General features: G+C 37.8%; 1 protein-coding gene across 1 annotated transcript in view; it reads right to left on the bottom strand.

Annotated features, from left to right (window-relative positions):
* LAMA4 (laminin subunit alpha 4) overlaps positions 1-25,383 on the bottom strand; it is a 1,355,623-nt gene that overhangs the window by 223,269 nt on the left and 1,106,971 nt on the right. Inside the window, exons 28-29 of the mRNA XM_044061904.1 lie at positions 19,250-19,385; positions 16,944-17,081 (exon numbers count right to left, since the gene is read on the bottom strand). Of these exons, the coding sequence (XP_043917839.1) occupies positions 16,944-17,081; positions 19,250-19,385 (274 nt within the window). The remainder of the gene's footprint in view (positions 1-16,943; positions 17,082-19,249; positions 19,386-25,383) is intronic.

The raw sequence follows: 25,383 nt of genomic DNA, 5'->3' as shown, positions 1-25,383 counted from the left end.
TTGTATGAAATAAACTGGAATATTTACATCTTTTTTGAGGGAGAGTAACTGTGCTTAGATGCAAATAACTTGCAATCTTCATTTACAGTTTATAATCTGGCTTTAATGGCTGATCTAGTGTGCATGTGTGTGAAATAACCTGGAATATTCTCTGTTTTTTTTTGGATGGCTAGCTGAGCTGTGAATGAAGTCAACTTGTCCTCTTCATTTGTTGAGTTAAAGTCTGGTACTTATTATTCATTTGTGTGACATAAACTGGAATATTTACTTTCTTTTTTTAGTATCCTCCTGGCAGAGGCAACTTCATGCGAGTGGTAGCTGTGCTCTGGATGAAAGTAACTTTTCCTCTTAGTTTTCTCAATTTAAATGCTGAAAGAAGTGCTGATGTACATTTGTGTGAAATAAACTGGGATATTTATTTTTTGTTTTGGGGCAGATAGCTTTGTTGTGGATCAAAGCATCTTGACCTCATTATTTGCTCAGTTCAAAATCTGGAATTAGGGATTAGGGTGCAGTTGCATGAAATAAATTAGAATATTTACTTTCTCTTTTTGAGGATGGCTAGGTATGTTTTGGATTAAAGTAACTTCTCCCCTACTTTTGTCCAGTTTAAGTTAGTATTAAGAGTTGGGCTAGTGTGCATTTCTGTGAAACAATTGAAGTATTTTCTGTTTTTTTTTTTTTTGTGAGTTATGCTGAAGAGGAAATCTCTTCATTTCGACAGGTCAAAGTCTGGCATTGGGGGCTAGTGTTCATTTTGTGAAATAAATTGGAATATTTATTCTCTTTATTTTTAACATGCCTGCAGGCAATCGGGTTTAGGGAGCTAGTTGTGCAGTGGATGAAAGCAGCTTGTCTTCTTCCTTTGCTCAGTTTAAAGTGTGACATAAACTGAATTATGCCATGACTCCCCCCATTAATATTCCAAAACATGCACGCTGATTGGCCAGCGTGCACATTGTAAATCGACTTATACTAATGGAAAAAGGTCTGGTCACCCAGACGTTTTCCATTAGTATAAGTCTTTTATAAAACACTGTCTTGCTATGTTAAAGGAGTTTAACATAGCGAGACAGGTTTAAAAAAAGCAACGGAGATCTCTGTTGCTTTTTTTAAAGCTGTCTCACTATGTTAAACTCCTTTAACATAGCGACACAGTGTGTAAAAAGCAACGGAGATCTTGCTTTCTCCATTGCTTTTTTTTTTAAACCTGTCTCGCTATGTTAAATGGGTTTAACATAATGAGACAGCTTTAAAATAAGCAACGGAAGCTATCTCGCTATGTTAAACCCTTTTAACATAGCAAAACAGTAAAAAGCAACAGAGATCTTGCTTTCTCCATTGCTTTTGCCCACAGCTCTGATGTACTGCGTAGGCATATGCATGCGCAGTACATCAGAACTGCCGCAGAATACCAGACAGCTGTGGAAGGGCAGCAAAGAGGCATTATACAATGCCATTATTTAAGAAAAGTAATTATTTTTTTCTTAAATAATTCATTGTATAATAGCAATAACCCACTTCTGGGTGTGGGTAATGCTGGATTTACCCATGGTTGGCTTTGTTTGGTCCCTCGGGCTTTGCCCTCGAGACCAAACCATGCCAACCGTGGGTAAATCCAGCATTACCCACACCCAGGCGTGCATTATTGCTATAATATTTACTCTTTTTAATATGCTAGCAGGCAGCCAGTATGCCTTAGCTGTATTGTGGATAAAAGCACCTGCCCTCTTTGTTTGGTCTGTTCAATGTCTGGCATTAAGGACTGTTGTGCATTTCTATGAAATAAATTGGACTATTTACTGCCTGTCCAATCTTTTTGTGAAACAATTTTGTAACAGTCCCTGATTTTTTTTAGAATGTCCTTGTTTTGGGCCTAATGTTTTTGGTATTCAATTTACTCACTTGCTCTATGTCCAGCTTGCAGTCTGGCTTTACAACTAGTATGCATTTGTTTGACCTATGCTAGAATATTTACTCTGGTTATCTGTGTGAAACCATGTTGAATCTGTTTATGACTTTGCAGAATGACTGTGATTTTTGCCAAATCATTAATGTACATGTTCTAGCAACTTCAACTTTAAGTATATGCAAGTAATATTTAAAATCTGCACCTGATTCCAGGCCTTTGTCTTTCACTATTTTTGGCTTTTTCCTGATTCTTGATCTAAGAGGTTGAAAAGTATTATTTTGCTACAGTTAGATGAAGTGTATTTGGCACAGTGGTTAATACTTTGGACTTTTTTAGGAGGGGTGCTTAGCTTTATGACGGACAAACCAAAAGACAGCTGGTTTACTCAGGCTAACACTGTGCTGAAAAGCAAATAAACTGTCTGTGCAATCCAGTAATAAAAGTTCTGTTAAAATCCAGAATTTAATGAAAACAATAAAATAAAACAAAATAAGAACAAAAATAATAAAAATTAAGTTCCTTGTCCAACAATAAGCGCTTTCGAATAGTTCTTCTTCAGATTGTATAATCCAATGGGGCATTCATCTGTATATATAGGCCAGTCAAAATTATTCACCCAATGAGAATATCAACACCAAGGTTCCAGCCAATCCATGTTTGGATTTCTCCATCTGATTTGCATAAACCGGGTTAACAATCCCATTTACTAAATGGATGCCTCACCCAGCTTGCTAATGTTCAGTACTAATGAAATATGCAAAGTAGGTGATGTTAGTAACCAACAGCATTTCCAAAAGAAGTAACAGATGAAGCAGCTAGCTTTCATGCATACTTAGAAGCATGCCTCACATTAATGTATTGGAGTCAGAATATGCAAAAATAGGTGAACTAAAACAGCAAAAGACAAATCTGCTAGCCTTCATGTATTCTTATTAAAAAACTTGTCAAATAATCCCAAAAGCAGTTCTTTACATATTTCTAATATTCAATAAAGGAAAAACAGCACAGACAATAAATGGATGATCTAAATAGCCAATGATGGCTTCCAAGGAGCAGCAAAAAACAAATCTGCCGACTTTCATAAATTCCTATTATGAAACTTCTTTCTTTAATCTAATTAACCCAAAAGACGTTTTTCACATATCTCGAATGTCCAGTGATGGAGATGACAAAAAAAAAATATATATATAGTAGTATGCATCGCTATCAATAAAAAATAGGCAATGTCATTACTAAAATTTCATTTCTCAAGACAGGACTATAGCAGGACAATTACTAAATGACAATAAATGTCAAGGCTCCATGTCTTGCATGGTCACATTTGTACCTCGATAAATTCACATGGTGACTGCCTATAAGTTTTTCCTGAGAAGAGTATAGGTATGTTAATTCACTCTAACAATGTATGCAAATGTCAGACTTCATTTCAACTATCCAAAGTCAGTATATATAAGTTTCTGACTTCATCCCATCCGTTCAAGATCAATAGGGAACTTTTACTAGAATTCCAACATCTCTGTTCAGATGTTTGTCATATTGTCCAGTTTTGTATTGATGAAACCAGAGCAGGAAAGATATAGGCATATTAAACTACAGATAGCATATGTCGACAGCATCAAATCTTCTAATCTTGACACTAACATAATCGAGCTTAATCAAACTTCTGTTAGGATATAAATGTTTTTATAAAGCAAAATAACAAGTATGTTATTTCACTATAGCAATGTATGCAAATTTCAGACTTCATTCCATCCATCCAAGATCAATATGTATAAATTTCTGACTTCATCCCATCCATTCAAGATCAATAGGAAATTGTACTAAGATTCCACCATGTCTCGTCAGATATTTATCATTCATCACTTATGATCTTGTTAGCTCATGGTTAATCTGCTTCTCTTCAAGACAGGTTTCAATGGTATAACACTATTCAACCCCGGATGTTGATCAGCTCTAAGGTTTATTATCCGTTTGGTTTCCCTAAGTTCAGTTATGTTCTCAATATCCCCTTTTTTGGGCCAATATATATGGTCTCTATAGCTTTATATAAAAACAAGTGATCTTTATGCTGACTGACATGATTAGCTAGGGCATTATGAACATCTTGGTTCACAATGTCCCTTTGATGCCTCTGTATGTGTTTCTTAAGCATTTGGTTAGTTGTGCCTACATAAAATGACTGGCATGATCTACATGTAGCCAGATAAACAACATTGCTCGTGGTACAGGTTGCTTTGATATCAAATGTATAAAGCCTCTTCATTCTTGGATGCTCAAACTTGTTGCTACTATCTATCAGAGTAGAAATATTGCAATTGCCACACATGAAAGTCCCCTTCTGTCCTTGAATCCGCTTCGTCTTTTGTGTATTTGTGCACAATAATCTTTTCAGATTCCTCTTGTTTTTATAGCAGAAATGTGGTCTTTCTCCCACTATATCTTTCAGCTGGGAATCTTGCGTTAAAATGGGCCAAAACTGTTGAATTATTTGCTGAATTTGATGGTTATCCGTGCAATAAGTTAAAGCAAATCTGGTCAGTGTATCATTATCCTTCTTCCTATCTTCCTTTTCCTGCATTGGTAACCTCAAGTCTTTCCCCTTATAGCCTCTTCTTTCAAATTTTCCTGTAAAAGACTCACCTCTCTATTACATGTGAACTCTCGGTTACAACGTTTATAAATTCTATTAGTTTCATTTCTCATGATGTTTCTGGAAATATGTCTAGGATGCATACTGCTTTTCAGCAGGTAATGGTTACGCCAGGTACTTTTCCTGTGTAGTTCGATTTCTAGTTCTCCTATTTCATTGAGCATAACATTAACATCCAAAAAACTTACTGTGTGTTTAGAATAGTTAGAGCTAAAAGTCAAGAATGAGGTGGTTGTATTCGAATAATTATGGAAGAGTTGAAATTGCTCTGTACTTCCTTTCCATAAGATGAACAAGTCATCTACAAAACACCCATAATACAGAATGTTATCAAACCATGGGTTGTCAGTATTTAAAACAAATTCCAACTCCCATTGAACTAGAACTAGGTACAAATAACTATTGGCACAGGGGGTGCCCATGGGAACCCCCCCATTTCTGTAAATAGTTTTGTTCACCAAACAAGAAAAAGTTATTCTCCAGAATCAACTCAAGTAGGTCACAAATAGTTTGAGTCTCTAATGCATTCTTCCTTGCAGATATTAGTCTTCTTTTGGGTTAATTAGATTAAAGAAAGAAGTTTCATAATAGGAATTTATGAAAGTCAGCAGATTTGTTTTTTGCCGCTCCTTGGAAGCCATCATTGGCTATTTAGATCATCCATTTATTGTTCGTGCCGTTTTTCCTTTATTGAATATTAGAAATATGTAAAGAACTGCTTTTGGGATTATTTGACAAGTTTTTTAATAAGAATACATGAAGGCTAGCAGATTTGTCTTTTGCTGTTTTTTGGAAGCCACTATTGGTTGTTTAGTTTACCTATTTTGCATATTCTGACTCCAATACATTAATGTGAGGCATGCTTCTAAGTATGCATGAAAGCTAGCTGCTTCATCTGTTACTTCTTTTGGAAATGCTATTGGTTACTAATGTTAGAAAAATCTACATGCTGCCTAGAAAAATATATTTACAATGTGTGTTGCTTAGAAAATATATTTACATACATGCTGCCTAGAAAAATATATTTACAATGTGTGCTGCTTAGAAAGATGTGTATTTAATCATTCAAACATATATAAGTTGTGTGATCAAATATATAGAGAAATGTGTGCTTTAGTTAGGAATAAATGTACTTAATGCATTTAATCCTGTCTTACTAGAATAATAGTAGAAATAAACCTGCATATTATTGCTTGAAGCACAAGCTGCAGTGTAATCAGAAATTTGACCTTGGCAGCTTGCAAATGCAGTCTGGCTCATGTCTTTCAAGTAAAGATTATTTTGCAAAGTTAGAAAATAATAAATCTGTTCGCATGTGTGTCCTCTTTCTGCCTCCACCAGGAGAGTAGCCTTGTAGCACTATCTCTGATAGTGCAGCTGGACAAGAGAGACAAAGGGAGGCTTTAAGGAAGACATACATCTATTGTATTTGAACTAATCAGAGAACCTTGAATTGGCTACATCCTCAGGAGGTCATCGTGACTGACCAGCTGCTTGCAAGGCTGCAACATTCTCATGGGAAAAGGACTCTTTGAAAACACAAATTCAGCACTTTTATGAATTACTATGATGTAAAGACCCTGTCACTAGCCACACCAGTGAGGTGGGCAAAACTGATAATGAAATGTATATAACCAATGTGTTTTGGTCAATAAAGCAGTCAAAATTCTATACAAACTTTGTGTATGGTTTTTTGCCTCCTAATGTACATTAGAACTAGATACTCAAGCTTTCCTGCATTATTGTTTGTTATTAATTGACATTGTGTTTGAATAACTCAATGATTTTTACAGTCTGACTCTAACAAATTTATTTAACATCTTGGTCCTAATCGTGCCGGAATTCCCTTGGTAAGCTACAGGTCAGAATATATAGGTGGTATTGAAGTCTGCGCAGAAGAAGGAAAGACCTCCGACTGAATTGTCGTGCCTAAAGAGGCTGTCCACTTGTCTGATCTGTGGCCGAAAAGCGGAAAACTGGGTCCTAAAAAGCCTATCAAACATAAGCAGGAGGCTCGGGTAAGCAGAATTCCTCTCTTTGTTTTTGTTTTAGATCGGGGACCAGGTTACACTGTGCTATTGCTGAGGTTTGTGATAGCAGGGAGAGAGGTAGTCGAAGTATTGTATCTTGAGTCATAGATCAGGAAATAAAGCAAAACAAAGTAAACAGTCATTCTAGACACTACTGTGAATACGGGGAATAGAGATACCACGTGGTACAAGAGAAAGGGTTACGTAACAGTTCTGTTGTTTTTCTCTCTCTCTCTCTCTCTCTCTTCTTTTTCTCTTCCAGAGACATGGGAAATGAGTGCACTAAAGGGTCACGTGACCCACCCCTAACAGAAGATGCAAAATATATGCAATTACAGAGAGCAGATAATGTGAGATATTTTGCAACATGGGTTAACAAGTATGACTTTGATGGTAAATTGGATAAAATGTCATTAGTAAAACTTTTGAGACAGTTAAAATCTGACGAGAAGGTCAGGCAAAAAGCAACGACAGTTGGGTGTTCCTCAAGCACATAGGTGGATTGAGGAAGCGAACCGAAGGGAACAAAAAAATAAAAATGCAAAGGCATTATTTTTAGACAAAGAGGATAATAATGTAATAGTAGCATCGGTCCCTCCCCTACCACGTCCACCGATGCCTTACTCAGAATATGAAGCGGAGGGCGGCTGACCCCCACGCTACCCAGAGACAACAGGGATATTAAGACAACCATTTGTAAGAGAACCTATCGACTAGATCCCGAACACGCCAAACACTTGTAGATGTTCAACCAAGCGGAATTTATTAGATGAGGGTGAGGAAATCTGTCCATTAATAGAAGTACCAAACCCGCGAGGCAGGACAGGAGGGCCAGGCCTCAACTCTCTTAGTGTATAGACCATGGACACCGGAAGACATCCAAAAGCTACAGAAGGAATTCCCCATCCAAAAATTAACTTTGAGAAATTTCTACAGGATTTACAGGGTATGAGATTGAGTTACCACTTAAATGGGGAAGAGGTAGAAAGAGTAGTTAGACAAATTTTAGGTCCAGACTGGCACATGATTTGTGGCACCTGGAATGCCCGTGACGACAACACAGGCCACTCCCACATAGTGACGCAGAACTAGATACTAGATTGAAGGGTCTTACAGACCGCATTACTGAAAAATGGAAACCTAGGGCAGACTGGACTTGCATTAACCAGTGTGTACAACAAGATAATGAAACTGTGGATGCATACTATGGTAGATTGTTAGAATGTTTTAATAACCATAGTGGCATGCCTGTTCCTGAAAATCAAAAAATGATAGTTCATATGAACAACAATTAAAGAATGCATTTTGAAAGGTTGTATTGCCCTATCAATAGCTTCATCACGAAGCACATGATAGATCACCGAACAAGTAGGCTTCAAGCCTTGTTAGAGTATGCTAGACATGCCGAAAAACATTTTAACAGTAAAAAGAAAAAGAAAACGCAGGTCTTCACAGCTGAAGACGGCGGAAGTTTTTGTAGTACAAGCAGCCAAAAGGGTAAGCAAAATATTCAGGGTAACAAACGCCTGACAAAACTCAGAAATTTATGAGAGCAGAAAGAAAAAGGTGAATGCTTCAATTGGTAAGAAGGGACATTTGGCAAGGGATTGCAGGAGCAAGGCACCTGCGGAAAAAAGGATAAGGAAGATGAGGATTGACTATATGACAGTTATGCTGCTCAGCAGTTATCAGAAGAAACTAATGAGCAGCGGGATGATGTAAATACCTTAGAAGAAGCAGATGACATGCAACTGGATGTAGAAGTTGGGGAAAGTGAAGTTTTAGATCTGGCACTACTGAGCTTAGAGCTCTATTTAGCAGACACGAAACCGAAGTTACACTTCTGGTAGAAGGGAGAGAAATCAAATTTTTGTGTGATTCAGGAGCATCGCGAACTTTGATACATCCTTCAAAGTTACCGGAACATTCTGAGTCACCTAATTACATATTAGTGAAAGCAGCAAACGGACAGTTGTACAGGGAACCACTTTCCCATGATATAGCAATAACTGATCCAGTCTCGGGCATGACCCAAAGAAGTAAAATAGTACTTTCTGCCAAATGCCCCATAAACCTATTAGAAAGAGATCTTATGCAACTTTTTGGCATAGCAGTAGTCCCTACCATAAACGGTATGGAGGCACAGAGACAAACTGACACCTTTGTAGTACGGTCGGAGGGGGAGGCTTATTATTGGTACAGCCAGGATCTGGTTACAACCGGACCAGGGGCAGTGACCGAGGAACTGATGAATGTAGCCACCAGCAAGGTGCCTCCCCTCAATACTGACCAGCAACACTTATTACATTGTACCCTATATTATTGTAGCACACCAGGACCTAATAAGGAATACGAACAAAAGTTGTTCAGGAATCCTGCAAATAGACTGATATTACGGACCCTATACTGGGACACTGAGGGCAACAGTGTGGTGAGTTGTTCGTTACCTCAGGAGTTTTTGGAATTGTACAAATCCAATAAACTACCACACGTTAGCCTAACCAAAAACAAGAATGTTAGGTGGGTAGACTTGGGTGACAAAGTGACAGGATGGGAGAGACTAACTGACTCAGAATTATCGGACTTAGCAGTACAGAAACAGAAACTGAATTGGTTAACGCAAGCACGCCCAGCTGTACACTTACAACAGAGTGAAGACAGCTGAATGGCGTTCTTGATAGAAGAAGAAGAAAAGGCTTTGAGTGAAATACCAAATGTTCTTTGGTCAACAGGAAAATCAGATGTAGGACTTATTTGTACAGCAGGGCCAGTAGTTATTACACCAAAATCAGCCTTTAGACCAAGAAAAAGACAATATCCTTTGAGCAAGGATGCAGAACAGGGAATCAAACCTATTATAATGGCATTACTCAAGGAAGGGATACTGGTGGAATCTTTAGATTCACCATGTAATACTCCTCTATTTCCTGTAAAAAGCAAACGGGAATGGCGGATGGTACAAGATTTACAAGCTGTAAATGATGCGGTAATACCAAGAGCACCTACGGTGCCAGACCCACATACCTTATTAAATGATTTGAAGCCAACAAAAATATTTCACCGTAGTAGATATTAGCAATGCATTTTTCAATACCTATCCACCCTGACAGCCAGCATTGGTTTGCATTTACATTTCAGGGCAAAAGGTATACCCGACTACCACAGGGATATAGTGAAAGTCCAACGATATTCGCACAAGAGATGGCTAGCAACCTGGCAGGGTTTTCTCCACCAGGGGCAGCCAAGTACTACTTTATGTAGATGACATCTTGCTTGCAGCCCCTACCCAGCAACAGTGTAGGGAAGACACAATAGCATTATTGAAATTCTTAGCTGAGCAAGGGCATAAAGTGAATAAACATAAATTGCAACTTTGGAAAGAACAGGTTAAATACCTGGGATATGTGATATCCAAAGAAGGCAGAACATTAGATAAAGAACGAAAAACAGCTATTTTACAAGCACCCAGACCAACTACCAAGAAGGAAATGATGTCTTTCTTGGGAACGACTAATTTTTGTCGAAGTTGGATACCGAATTATGCTTTAGAAACGGCTCCATTGGCTGATTTAATATTTAAAACACCAATGGCAGCACAAGAAACACTACACTGGACTCCGGAAGCAGAGGCAGCCTTTTGCAGACTAAAAAAACTAATAGTTTCATCATTAGTTTTAGGGCTTCAATTACCATAAGAGATTTTTCCAAACTGTAGATTGTAGGCGGGGATATATGACGTCAGTACTGACGCAACAACATGGCGGCAAGCAACGCCCCATAGCTTACTATTCATCACAGTTAGATCCGTGGCACGATCATTACCACCCTGCGTACAAGCAGTAGTCGCAGCAGCTATGGCAGTGCAAGCTTCAGCCTCAGTGGTGTTGTTTCATCCTCTCACGTTGAGAGTACCTCATGCAGTTGCGATAATTTTACTGCAGGAAAAATAGCATTTTATCCCCTGCCAGACATCTTTCTTGCATGACCATACTATTGAGTCAACCCCATATGACAATTGAACGTTGTACAACATTAAATCCGTCGACGTTACTTCCAATTCCTGTGAATGGCATACCGCACAGCTGCCTACAGGAAATGGAACAAATAACCACACCCAGACAAAATCTTACTGATGTACCTTTAGCTGACGCAGAGGTGACATTTTTTGTGGATGGGTCCTGTAGACGAGGTCCTACAGGGAAGAACCTAGTGGGCTATGCAGTAGTGACTGATGACGAAATCATAGAAGCACAACCCCTGCAACAGAACCTGTCAGCTCAAGCAGCAAAATTGATAGCTTTGACACGTGCTTGCACTCTAGCGAAAGGCAAATGTGTTAACATATATACTGACAGTCAGTACGCTTTCTCTACAGTGCATGTCTTTGCACAACAATGGAAAAACAGGGAAATGATAACATCTACTGGCAAGCCGATTAATCATGCGCAATTAATTCTGAACCTGTTAGATTCTATTCAGTTACCCACTAGAATAGCTATCTGTAAATGTGCAGCCCATACAAAACAACAAGACAGAATTTCAAAAGGGAATGCTCGGGCTGATGCAGCTGCAAAGCAAGCTGCCTCAGACCCAGAAACTGTGCTTTTAAATAAAGAACTACAACCTTCTGAGACTCTAGATTTAGAAATGTTAAAAACAATGCAGACATTAGCTACAAAAGCAGAAAAGCAAAAGTGGATAAAACGAGGAGCAATCCTTAAAGAGGGACTGTACATCTCCAAAGAGGAGAAGCCCATATTACCATCTAATTTATTTAGATATGCAGCTTTGTTGAGTCATGGGCAGAGCCATGTCTCAACAGGGGGGATGGTACAGTTAGTTAACAAAACATTGCAAACATATGGATTTACGAATTATACACAAAAATTTTGTGCAACATGTCATATTTGTAGCAAACATCATGCACAGGAGCATTTAAACCAAAGCGAGGGAGTTTTCCAACACCACCCTATCCGTTCCATACCATTTGTATGGATTTCATAGAACTGAACAAATGTGAAGGGAAAAAATACTGTTTAGTAATCATAGATATGTTTTCAAAATGGGTAGAAGCTTTTCCAACTAGAAATCCGGATGCAGCAACAGTGGCAAAGGCCCTAGTGAAAGAAATCATTCCTAGATTTGGCATACCGGAAAGAATTTATAGTGACAATGGGACACATTTTGTTAATCAGACAATACAGCAGCTTGGGAGATTCTTTGGGATTTCTTTGAAAAACCATTGTGCTTATCACCCTCAGTCAGCAGGACTGGTGGAGAGGTACAATGGAATCTTGAAAAACAAGTTGAGAAAATTAATGAGTGAGACTCAAAAGACTTGAATTTGCTGTCTGCCTTTGGCACTGCTGAGCATGAGAACTGTTCCAAATGTAAAGGGCTTGACCCCTTTTGAAATAGTGTTTGGAAGGGCATATTGTGTGCCACAATGAAAGGCCCTCATGCCTGCAGAGCTGGAGGCCGATGGCTCATTAGCTAGTTATATGAAAAAGTTATTAACAAATAAGACTGTTTTGCAGTTGAACTCTTTTCCAAATAAACAAGAAACGAAACCAGAAGCCGTGCTGACCCCGGGTCCTGGATTTGGCTGAAAATCATAAAGAGAAAGAACTGGGCGAGTCCAAGGTGGGAAGGTCCGTACCAGGTACTGTTGGCAACACCCACTGCAGTGAAAATCGCTGAGAGAGCATCTTGGGTTCATTTAACCCATTGCAAACCTGTTAAGAAATTTAGTCTGGACATACCACAGGAACAGGATGGCCAGAGGCAGAATGAATAAAAATGTGAAACAACCCAAGAGACACTGGTTCACTGGCCTACTGATCATACACTTAATAACTATGTTTGTAGTAACCTTTTTGTTGTTATGGTTTTGCTTGCATATAACTACAGAAGTGAAATTAATAAAACGTGATGAAGGACTGGCTATAGACTGGCACCCAAACTTTAACACATACCTGGCTATGAAACGAGTTTATGTAGAGACTATGAACGTTTCAAATTGCTGGGTCTGTACTGCAATACCCACAGCATATGGAGGACTTTTGATGTCTGCTGTCCCCTTGGGAATAAATGCAACTTGGGAAAACCTGTTATTTGACACAGGCACTGTGAGATCACAAGACAAAGTGGCATTACACTTGCCTGTTACTCAGAAAGGAATTGTTTGTTTTGTTAAAAATGATACACTCCAGGTTGGTTGGAGTAACTGTAACATAACTGTGTCTTACAAATGTTATATAAAACCTATAGACCAAGGTACTAGTTGCAGCAAATTATGATTCATATTTAAGCTTGATGAAAACAACATTGAGAAATGTGCAAAAATCTCCTGAAATATATAGACAATTCTCTGTTATAGATAAGAAAATGTTTCATTCAGGGTTAACCCGCATCAGTACAAAAGTAGAAAACTGTTATTTTGTTTGTGGGAAAAAAGCCTATAAATGGTTACCTGAGAATTGGTCCGGCAGTTGTTTTTTGGGTTATCTGGTTCCAGCCATAAGACATACTGCAGAATTGCCCCTGGGTAAAATACGTAATGTAAGAAATGTAGCTCACCGAGCTGAAAATACAGTCAAAAAACCTACTAATCCAGTGGGTAAGATTGAAGCAAGCTGGAAGGATCATTCGTCTGTGAAGGACAAAGAAAAATTGACCCATATGGACTTGAGTGACAGTGTTATATCCTGGGCTGGAATATTCCCAACCTATGGAGCAGTCAAATCGATTTGGGAATTGAGAAAATTGTCAAAACTTCTCGAAGTAATGAGCAATGCAACTTTTTCCGCTCTTGAACTTGTGACTGATGAGATAAATGCAATGAGAACAGTTGTATTACAGAACCAAATGGCTCTCGACTTCACCCTAGCGGCGAGAGGTGGTACGTGGCTTATCAAAAAGAATGCTGTGCGTACATTCCAGACAACCAGCATGAAATTAATGATCACCTGGAGGTAATACAGCAGGTGTCAGCAATGGCAGAACCAGGCCCAAACCCACTGACGAACTTTTTCCAGAATCTGTTTGTTAGGTCTGTGTCGGTCTTTATGAACATTCTGATTGCAATTTGTGTGGTACTGCTCATAATTGGAGCATGTGTCTGCTGCGGGATACCCTGTGTAAAAAAATTAGTTAAAGACTTAGTTGATGTATCAGTGACTGAAACTATGTACCAAGATATAGAATTGAATTTATTGATACCGAGTGAAAGTCTATCTGAAATATAAAACAAATGACTTACTTAGCTGAAAGTCCTTGAAAGGAAAAGGCTAAGAAATGAACTAACACTGTTTATGTTTCATATAGTATTAAATGCATTAAAAGGAGGGAGAATGTTAGAAAAATCTACATGCTGCCTAGAAAATATATTTACAATGTGTGTTGCTTAGAAAATATATTTACATACATGCTGCCTAGAAAAATATATTTACAATGTGTGCTGCTTAGAAAGATGTGTATTTAATCATTCAAACATATATAAGTTGTGTGATCAAATATATAGAGAAATGTGTGCTTTAGTTAGGAATAAATGTACTTAATGCATTTAATCCTGTCTTACTAGAATAATAGTAGAAATAAACCTGCATATTATTGCTTGAAGCACAAGCTGCAGTGTAATCAGAAATTTGACCTTGGCAGCTTGCAAATGCAGTCTGGCTCATGTCTTTCAAGTAAAGATTATTTTGCAAAGTTAGAAAATAATAAATCTGTTCGCATGTGTGTCCTCTTTTCTGCCTCCACCAGGAGAGTAGCCTTGTGCGCACTATCTCTGATAGTGCAGCTGGACAAGAGAGACAAAGGGAGGCTTTAAGGAAGACATACATCTATTGTATTTGAACTAATCAGAGAACCTTGAATTGGCTACATCCTCAGGAGGTCATCGTGACTGACCAGCTGCTTGCAAGGCTGCAACATTCTCATGGGAAAAGGACTCTTTGAAAAACACAAATTCAGCACTTTTTATGAATTACTATGATGTAAAGACCCTGTCACTAGCCACACCAGTGAGGTGGGCAAAACTGATAATGAAATGTATATAACCAATGTGTTTTGGTCAATAAAGCAGTCAAAATTCTATACAAACTTTGTGTATGGTTTTTTGCCTCCTAATGTACATTAGAACTAGATACTCAAGCTTTCCTGCATTATTGTTTGTTATTAATTGACATTGTGTTTGAATAACTCAATGATTTTTACAGTCTGACTCTAACAAATTTATTTAACAACTAACATCACCTACTTTGCATATTTCATTAGTACTGAACATTAGCAAGCAGGGTGAGGCATTCATTTAGTAAATGGGATTGTTAACCCGGTTTATGCAAATCAGATGGAGAAATCCAAACATGGATTGGCTGGAACCTTGGTGTTGATATTCTCATTGGGTGAATAATTTTGACTGGCCTATATATACAGATGAATGTCCCATTTGATTATATGATCTGAAGAAGAACTATTTGAAAGCGCTTATCGTTGGACAAGGGACTTAATTTTTATTATTTTTGTTCTTATTTTGTTTTATTTTATTGTTTTCATTAAATTCTGGATTTTAACAGAACTTTTATTACTGGATTGCACAGAAAGTTTATTTGCTTTTCAGCACAGTGTTAGCCTGGGTGAACCAGCTGTCTTTTGGTTTGTGGATTATTTATTGGACAGTTCACCACAGCAAAAGGGAATATCTTTTCATTTTTTTAGCTTTATGATGGGGGGGGGGTGTCTGTGTATGAAAATAACTTACCTTATTGTTGTATGATCAGGTTAAACAGTCTTTGCAGGGCTAATGTACATTTATGTGAAAATAAGTTAAAATTCCTAGGCTACTGTGTGCTTTTGTAAAACAAACCTAAAATACACAATTCATAATTATTACTTTTACCATAATAAGACATCTGAAGTGTATACAGAAAACAATAGGGCTATGACTGCTGCACACTGGGGCTGTCTATAGATAAGAATGGCCTACCTTGCTGTCATAATAAAATTAACATTCATTAGCCTTGTTTTGCCGGACTGGAGTGCATTTCTATAACATAGGATTGAATACTTTACTATGGCCACTTTCACCTCATTTGGATATCTGATATGTACACAGTCAAGTGGCTGTAAATGATGGGCTCAAATGTTCTTAAATTAGGAAGATGAATTTAAATGAATATGCGCATTTATGTACTGCTTCCCCTCAGATGTGTGTGTGGGTGACACCATGACTTGAAAACTGTCCTGGGCCCAATATTTTCTTAATCCACCACTGCTGTGAAGACTATGGCGATAAATTATAGTACAGTTGTGTGAATAATTCATCATAACAGAGGTTTAATGAATCATCCTCATCTTCACATTTATGATTCACTCCCTCTCTTTCATTTTGTTATTTATTTACTTTAAAAATTTTAACTGCTTTATGTTGTTAAGTCCGTGTTGTGTTGTATACATCTGACTGTGTAGGAGTTGAATGATGACTACATTATAGATGAGTATCAGTGGAGATGCGCTGGGCTTGTTGGCATGAGTTATCAGATATTTACTTAGACCATACATTTCTTCTGTGTTCTGATTTATATGAAAAGAATAGGTAGCTAAGAATATACATATAATATATGCATGTTGATATATATATATATATATATATATATATATATATATATATATATATATATAAAATGCAGAACAGCAGTTGGCCGATTCCTGTGTTTCCAACCTTCAATTGAGCGAGTGTCCTATGCAGCGAATGCCACTGTGCATTCGCTGATATGTGGTCAATGTTAGGAATACAGATTGAGGTACAGTACGGATTAGGACATTTATCCTTTTCCTCATTGTAGTGCAATCTCAGAGTTGAAATATATAGTTTGCAGGGGGTGTGGGGGGCAGCCCCCTAAAGGGGGGTGCAGGGGACTTGCACCCCCTGCAAAAATGTGAAGTCCATTTTATGACTTATACCTACTTTAGCAGGCATATGAGATTCGATATTCAGTGACAATGGCAAATCCAGTGAATTCATTTACCAGATTTGACATTGTCATCTAATTAGCATGCATGATTTTGATGTTGCCTTTCAGGGTTAAAGCCATTTTTTTAACACAGGAGTTTGTTATTTTTGTTTTCAATATTTTTGTTCAATAATTTGTGATTCAAATAAAAAAATCTGTAAATCATAGTCTAAAAATGACGTTTGTGCTATTTTTGTCACTACATGGATACAGCTTTAAGCAACTATTCATTTAAAAAGGTTTTCAAATTGGCACAATATAATGACAATTACAACATAAATATCATTATGTTTATAGAATGTTCTAATACCTAAATTTATTTTGAAAGAATTACTTACGTCTTCACCGTAGGAGAATAGCAACCCACTAGGTTGCAGGGTTCGGAAGGTAAATCCTCCTTCAAATGTGTCAAAGGGATAAATAGGCTTATCAGAAGCTATAAAGCTTTCCCCATTGAAGTATGCACTGCGTGACAGCTGAGGAAACAAACAAGCAAAGACACATTAGTATGACTTTTTAATTCTCTAGAAAATAAAGGGACACCAGAAGTAAATTTGTACAGAAAGCATCTGTGTGTCTATAGTTAGACTGTTAGCAAGAAATACTGGACATTTTTTGATAAAAGGAAACCCTTGTTATAATTAAGAACACTAGTAGAAATATACAACACATTGTGAAACTATAAGACTATATTTAATGCTTTATACTGTTAGAATTCTTAAAATTGATTAGTTTAAGTACATTTTCCAAATATGCAATTTCTACTAAAGAGAAAAAGGTGAATAATGGCTATTGTAATATTAACACTGGTGTTAAGCTTTGATTGGTTTTTGCATTACAAACAATAGCATGAAGACAACAAAGCATGGTGATCTCTCTCTCTCTTTGTTTTGCTAAGAGTGTTAAAGCTGATGTCATCTTCATTGTGATACACATAGTTTCTTTCTAGTACACGGCATGTACAAACATCTGTGGTAGTTTTCCCTCTTATCATGGTATTCAGCAACATAAGATGCAAATACTGCAGCTATATAAGGAAAAGTTACTGCCACACAGAGGATTCATGCATAGGCTTAACACTAAAAAGGCTCTGCTCCCACGACACAGTATTTTGTGATTCAGAGACATGTTAGCCACGATGAGGAAAGATTTCATCATCTAATTTGTTTCTGAATCACAGTTAACTAATGCAATGTGCAGATCAGCACTTCCCATGAAAGTTAACTTCTACAGCTACATTGTTTAGGCAAAGAATAGTATTCCTGGTGTCCAGTGGTTTCCCCCACCCCTGATTCCTGTACTGGTTTAAGTGCCGTTATAGCACATGACTAGTATCCTTGGTGCCTAGTGTTTCACCACCTCCAGATCTCTGTAGTGCTGTTATGGCACAAGAGTAGTATCCCTGGTGTCCAGTATTCCCCCACTCCTGACCCCTCACCGGTTTATGTGCCATTAAGGCACATGTAATATCATGTAATCCCTGGTGGGTAGTGGTTCACCCACACAATGTTGTATATTTTGCTCATTAGCATTGGGGTGTGTGGATGCATGACAGCCACCCTAACTTACACTCACACACGCATATATATCAAACACTCACACATACACACACACATGCATGCACGCGCACACTCGCACACACAAGCACACTTAAGCACATGCACATACATGCAAAGACATACAGCTCCTGTCATACACTCATTCACTTTCCTACTGACCCTACCTTATCACTTACCTCTTCCAAAATGGCTGAGCATGGCTGTTTGGCCACATTCACTACTGAAACCATGTAGTGGAGGCCATGATAAGCTACATGTCTTAGCAAGTCTATGAATCGGTTGGCGGGTAGATGCCTTTCAGTGGGTGGTTCGAGGGAGAGAACACATGGCTAATTAGCCTATGCTTCCTCACTGGACTGCCTCAGTTGCATGTAGCACAGCCTTGAAGACAACCTAATATGGTGCTGATGCAGCACTGTGTTAATGCTGTCTCTGAATTCTAAAAGGATACTGAGAGATGTGGTTACCTTTATGAATTCCCCCAAGAATTAAAATCATCACAAATCTTTGAAACCCTCCTGTACTTGTAGTATTTGCTATGAAATTATTTTACTTTTGAGTATTAGAATAAAAGCAGTGGAAGCTTTTGCACTGTTTGTAACAGTGTGATACTCTCTGCTTCAGCAGCAAGTTAGTACAGAGATTTAATTGCATGGCAGTGCTATTGCAGTATTTTGCTAAATTAGAAAGGAACGCTGCTTGCTCTACTGCTTTAACTTCAGCATGAATAAAGCATGATAATGTTTCTGAGCAACAACAATCATTACTTGGATGTTTTTTATTTATAATGGGTTTTCACCATGTGTTTCTGATCAGCTTTGTATATCATAGGTATATGATGTCTCTTACCAGATTTATCTTAGATACATGATGTTCCTTTGAATTGTCAAGCAGGGTGCTTACACCAGTATAGGTAAATATCACCAAAACATGTTGCCAGTTTAGATGACAAAATCTCTGTCAGAATATTATTGAAATAAGCACACAGGTCTTTGACAGGTAACTACAGTTCCAGGAGACTACATAGTGTGAAAGGTGTTCTGACATACTCCATGTTGAAAATGATTCAGTAAAGCACTACTTACAAGTGACTCTTCAGGGCAACCACTGCTGATTCCCAATACTCCTGGCTCTTCCAGAAGGTTAAAATCTTTCTTTTGGAATTGGAACCCTTTGGCACAACCCCTGAAGCCAACTTCAACAGCCAGATGTGACCTTAATCTGTAATGAGGAATAACAGAATACAGGTGAAAGCAGTTTCAGTGCTGCAGGAAAATGTTTAACAAAAATACGAAATACATGTTTTTCTTGGTGCTTATAAGTCTCTTAGAAGGTATTTTACCTAATGATGATTTGTGAAAAAATGTAACTGAACTAAACACAGAAAGAAAACAGTTATGAGATTATATAACAAAATTAGCCACCTGCATCATGCCCACAGCAATCTCTGGAGGGTAATTATTAATTTTGCCAACAATTATATTCATTAAATTATGAATCAGCATGCTCTTACTCATATAATTATACGTTATATATTTTGCTAAGCCTCCTATATATTTGAAATTATGAAGCGGGATTACTACTGAAGTAGTCAAGCAATGCTTCCCTTCTTTGCAGTAGAAGACATTTGACACATGGAGTGATCCAAGAAAAAAGTTGCAGTTAAGCTTCTGTAAGGGTCTATGTTTGTTTAATAAGGTTAAGGATATTTGCTGAAAATACTGAAGGGTGTAACCTATTGCTAAATGTATGGAAATTTCTCTTTTCTGTGTAATGCAAATTCTGCAAGAAATGCTGGAGTGTGACAAAAAGGATATCTTAAGTGTAATGAAACAAAGGAGGTACTGTACAGAGCTTTGATTGCCAGAGACCTTAAATTATGGAATCTGATAATATATTGGCAGTTCTGAAATGGTCTGGGCAGTTCATTAGGAGGCACATTAGGAAACTAATGGGCTAGTCCTAACTGTAAGGCAAATTAGCTAGTAGAAAGATTTAGTTACTGATAGGATGTTACTCACTGAGTGCCTGCCCAGGTAAAAGTAACCTAGCAGAACCATTTAATTGTGAGGATTTTCTGAAATCCAGCAAAAGATTTCAGGAACAGACTTCGAAAGAGTTGTCCATGCTATTTGTTTTTCTTTTTTTTTTTTACATTTACACGTAGATATCAATGAAAAGGCTCTTGCATCAAGGTATGAAATGGAGCTGCTGGCTACAAATTTGTACATCAGTCATGAATGACATGCATTATCCAATATCCGCCCATTTTTTCTGAGTTCCTTCCTTACATATTAGTCTGTAACCAGTAATAAGGGTGTCCTGGTCAGTGAATGAAGGTTTTTATCCCAGATAAAACAGTGTAAGAAACTTCTCTGTGTGGAAGATTTGCAGTCCATATATCTCTAGTTAATCACTGTATATTAATCAGATCGGACAATAGTAGTAGAAGTAGCGAAATTAAACTCACCGGTAAGTAAAAAAAAAAAAAAAATATATATATATATATATATATATATATATATATATATATGTATATATATATATATAAATAAAATTGTACAGAATTACTAATTATTCAAAAGTAATCCAAGCAAGGCAGGCAGTCTGTTTTCAGTCGAAAATCCTTTATTAAGTACACAGACAAGCGATCCAAGTAAAACAATAATAGAGTAATAGTTTCCTCACAAGCTTTCTAAATATATATATATATATATATATATATATATATATATATATATGTATATATACTTTTTATCAGGCAAGGGAGTGGTTTATTGTGCTGTAAAACAAAATGTTATTGGAAAACATGTTAAATTTACATCCCTTCCCCCACCAGTGTGACATTCGAGCTGGTCCTGCCTTACTTAATAGCTGTCATAATAATATAACCCGTATGTACTTTGAATAAAATTTATAATGATGTGATACCTCTTATTTAACCAGATTATTAAATAGATTATTAAGTCTGTGATTTTATCCAAGACAGTATACTACATGGCTGTAAATATATCAACCTTAGTCCATTTGGCAATCAAAATATATATATAAATATATACATATACACTTTGGGTGTAAAAAATCAATTGTAAAAATCATATTCTATTTTCATAACCTATTGTTAATAAAGATCGCTTTCATCCTTCTAGACTTCTTCAGGTCTGTGTACAAGACCCTGAAAACTATCTATAAAAATATTATTGTATAATTAGTTAGTATTGTTATTACACATCATTTTGAATAAAGTGGGAAAACAAGAACCAGAAAAAGAAAAAAATAATAAGAAAAATGTCTGATGGTGGAAACAAAATATACACTTAAATTACAACTGATTTAAAATGGTATTTAAAACCAACTGGTAGAATAAAATAAAATAAAATTAGTCATGTAAACAATGTGGCAATTTTGTAAGTTCCAATACACTTTTAATTGAACAGTAGTAGTTTAGTCCAGGCTTTCTAAAAGAGTTCAGCTTTAATTGCCACATGCGTTCATGTTTCTCCAGAATATTCCGGATGTCTCCTTCAAGATCACCCATGTCTATGCAATCCAGGATCTAGAACTTAAAACCTGTGTGTCTTTTATGAAGAGAAAGGTGCTTGGCTAGTGCATTATTTTTACATCCAGAGTGGATTTCTGACAGATGACATCAAATCCTACGCTTGAGTTTATTTACAGTCTTGCCCACATAGAATGCAACACATTCATTGCACTGTGCCCTGTAAATTACTTTCGTAGTGTTATAGTCACCACTTGCATTGGTCTTAATGATTTTCTTTAAATAAGGGCAATAAAAACTATCACCTTGCTGTATAACTATATAAAATGTACAATTAGTTCCACATCTTTTAGTGTTTTTCTCATATGGTCTAGGTTTAAATTCAACAAAACTTCTAATGTTCCTGGCCTTCCTATAAACAAAGGATGGGGCTTTACCTAAGATGTTAATCAGAAAATGGTTTCCTGTGACAGTGTTCAAGTTTTCTTCAATAACATTTTTGATACTGTGATAATCCAAAGTGTATGCCAGGATGCAGCTATTTTTGCATTCGTTACTCTCTGTGGAATTTCTTAACATTCTCCTACTGGGGAGGTTGAGTGAAGATGCTTCAGTCCTTTTCAGTTCTATAACAGGTTCCAAGATGTTTTTTAACATCTGACTTTCATAGCCTCTCACTAGAAAATTATTCTCTAAGTTGTTCAGGTTTCTCAAAAATGGCTCCATCTCTGTGGTAATTCTAGCTAATCTATAGCCCTGGGACTTCATTACATTATACTTGGCTTTTGTAGGATGTAGACTTTTACTGTGGAGTAATAATTTAACCCTCGTTGGTTTTCTGAATGGATTAGTGGTGATTCTGTTATTGCTGGTGTCCTTAGAAATCTGCATATCTAAGAAAGTGGTTGAAGTATAACTACGGGAAGAGGTAAACTTTAGGAAAGGGGTTGTTTGATTGAGGTAAGTGATAAAATCTCCAAGCTGCAAGGTGTCACCTTCCAACAAAATAAAGTTGCCATCAATAAAATATAAATAGCATGTGGTATGCTGCATGTAGTCTGTGTTGTTTATCACAAAGTCCTCCTCCCACTTACTCAGGGCTATGGGAGCCATGGCAGCCCCCATTGCTATACCATTTTTTTGTTTGTAGTGTTTGCCATTGAAAGTAAAGAAACTGAAGTCCAGTGCAAGATTAATGAGTTTGCTTAACTTTTGCAGTTGTGCCTATAGACCTTGATTATGTTTCTTAAAAGACTCCATAGCTGCTGTTATACAGTAATTGTGAGGGAGCACTGTGTACAAGGATTCCACATCAATAGTTAATAAAATACAGACATGTTGCATGTATCAAGTAAAGATAAACAAAACAGTAATTCTTTATAACACATCTTGTTCTCTCTACTCTAAGCATTTTGTGTAGGAAATTCAGAACTTTAGCAGAGGCTCAACATGGCTCATTAAGTTTGTGTAATCTATAGTTTTTGGCTGAGGATGAATTTGCCAGGATTGGGGTAGATATCCCAGAGTTTCAAATGAATGGACACTGGAAATTGGAGCTGAAAGTTGGAAATTAACCAATGAGCCCCTGTGTTGCACAGCAACAGTAATGGTAACAGAATAAGTGAAGGACACAGTCTATAGACAAGTAGTATTGTGATGGTTAGCTGGTGCCTGGGCTAAGGCAAAGGTGCAGTTTGATTAGGTTCATAGGTTCATAGGTAAGTACTAGGCTATCTGCCCGAGAACATCTATAAGCCTAGCCAGAATGTGTTGGCTTTTGATTAGTTCCCTGTGCCTCTGTCCAGCAGAGCCACTGCAGTGATCCCCAAGGTAAATTTTCTGTTTTCCATCCACTCGTCAAGGTTTTTCTTGAAGAGTGTTAGTGAGAGGCTATGCTAATGTAGGTTGGAATTCTGTTCCAAAGCATGGGGAGTCTCTGGGACAAGAATCAATCCCTCTTGCACATCCTATTTATCGTTGTGGTGAGGTTTAGATCCCTAGAGTGTATTGTTCTCAGGGATTTGTTTTTTTTAGGTGGAGCATGTCCATTAATTCTGGGTTGGACATGGCCTTGCATGTCAGGCAGAGATCACCTCTGAGTAAGCGGTATGCAACCGAGTACAGCTGGAATTTCTTCAGTCAGGCTGCATAGAACATCTGTTTGAGGCCAGTAATCCTCTTGGTAAGGTACTTCTGTGGTGTTTCCAGCTGTTGCAGGTGTCTTGTAAGGTACATTCCAAATGGGGCATTGTAGTCTATGATGGGTCTGATGAGTGATGAGTGGAGGGGCACAATAACCTCTTTTCTTCTAGATGCAAACCCTTTTGTGATTATGTGGGCCACATAGAAGGATTTTCTAACCACCTTGGCAATATGATTATCAAAGGAGAGATTAGTATCTACTTGGGTCCCCAGATCCCTTATTACATTTTCTGTATTTAGGGGACTACCACGTATGTGGTAGTTTGTGGGTACTTTGTTTTTTCCAAAGGGGATGACTATGCACTTTTTGGCATTTAGCTTGAGGCCATGATTTTGACATCAGGTATCCATCTCAGTGACACCCTTCTGGAGGATGTCTGTATCAGCCAGAGAGTCATTTATGGCCCCCAGTTTACAGTCATCTGTGAACTTGGTCAGCCATAGTCCTCCTGTGCTTGCCTGTACCTCTGAGAAGTATATATCAAACAGGTGGGGACCCAGGACTGAGCCCTGGGGGACACCACTTGTAACCGGTTTAGAGTCGGACCTAGAGCCTGCAACTCTTACCATGTGGGTTCTATCCATGAGCCCACTGGCATCCCATCTCATGATGTAGGGGTTTATGTTCAGGCTGTTGAGCTTGTCTATAATACCAGAATGGGGAATGGTGTCGAAAGCCTTTGCAAGGTCTAGGTAGGCTGTGTGGACCTCTTTTCCCTTGACTAAAATCTTGGTAACTGTCTCAAAGAAGTCCACCAGGTTTAGGAGGCATGATCTACCCTTAAAGCCAAACTGGGTAGGGTCCAATGTTTGGAAGTTTCCAATGTCTCTGTTAATGAGTTCCACGATGATGTGCTCCATAGCCTTGCAGACAAGGCTAGTCAGGCTTATAGGGCAATAGTTCTCAGGGTCCATTGTGGTTCCACCTTTGTGGAGTGCAATAACTGTTGCTGTACACCACTCTATTGGTACGTAGCCTGTAGAGATGCTGAGTTTGAACAGTGTGTTTAGGTGAGGGGTTAGTTCATTTTGGAGCTCATGTAAGACACAGCCTGGGACACTGTCCAGTCCCATTGAAGCTGTGTTTTTGGCTTTCGATAGGGCTGTTTTAACCTGTGTCAGTGATTGCTGGGGCTAAACATTCTTCTGGTATGGTTATGGGCCCTTTAGGGGGTGAGGGGGTGAGGTCTGCACTAAACCTGTCTGCCAGAATGTTGGCAATATCAGTCAGTTCAGTGTATTTTGTGCCATTCTGCACTAACTCAGAGCAGATCTGAGAGTTTCCACTTAGGTTATTGACATATCTGAAGAATGCTTTGTGGTTATCTTTGGAGTCCTTGGCAATTTTTCTTTCGAAGCTAACCTTGGATGATTTTATGAGGGATTGTAGTTTCTTGCTGATACTGATCAGGGATGTCTTTCCCTCATGGAATTTTACTCTTTTCTGTACTAGTTTCCTCCTTCTATTGTATAGCTTGTTTATGGCAGGGGTCCACCAGACTAATTTCCTTTTCTTGG

Source organism: Protopterus annectens, chromosome 2.part0 (assembly GCF_019279795.1).
Source record: "Protopterus annectens isolate FY-2018-M chromosome 2.part0, PAN1.0, whole genome shotgun sequence".
Taxonomy (NCBI): domain Eukaryota; kingdom Metazoa; phylum Chordata; order Ceratodontiformes; family Protopteridae; genus Protopterus; species Protopterus annectens.
The sequence above is the reverse complement of the archived record's forward strand: the minus strand, read 5'-3'. Positions and strand labels throughout refer to the sequence as shown.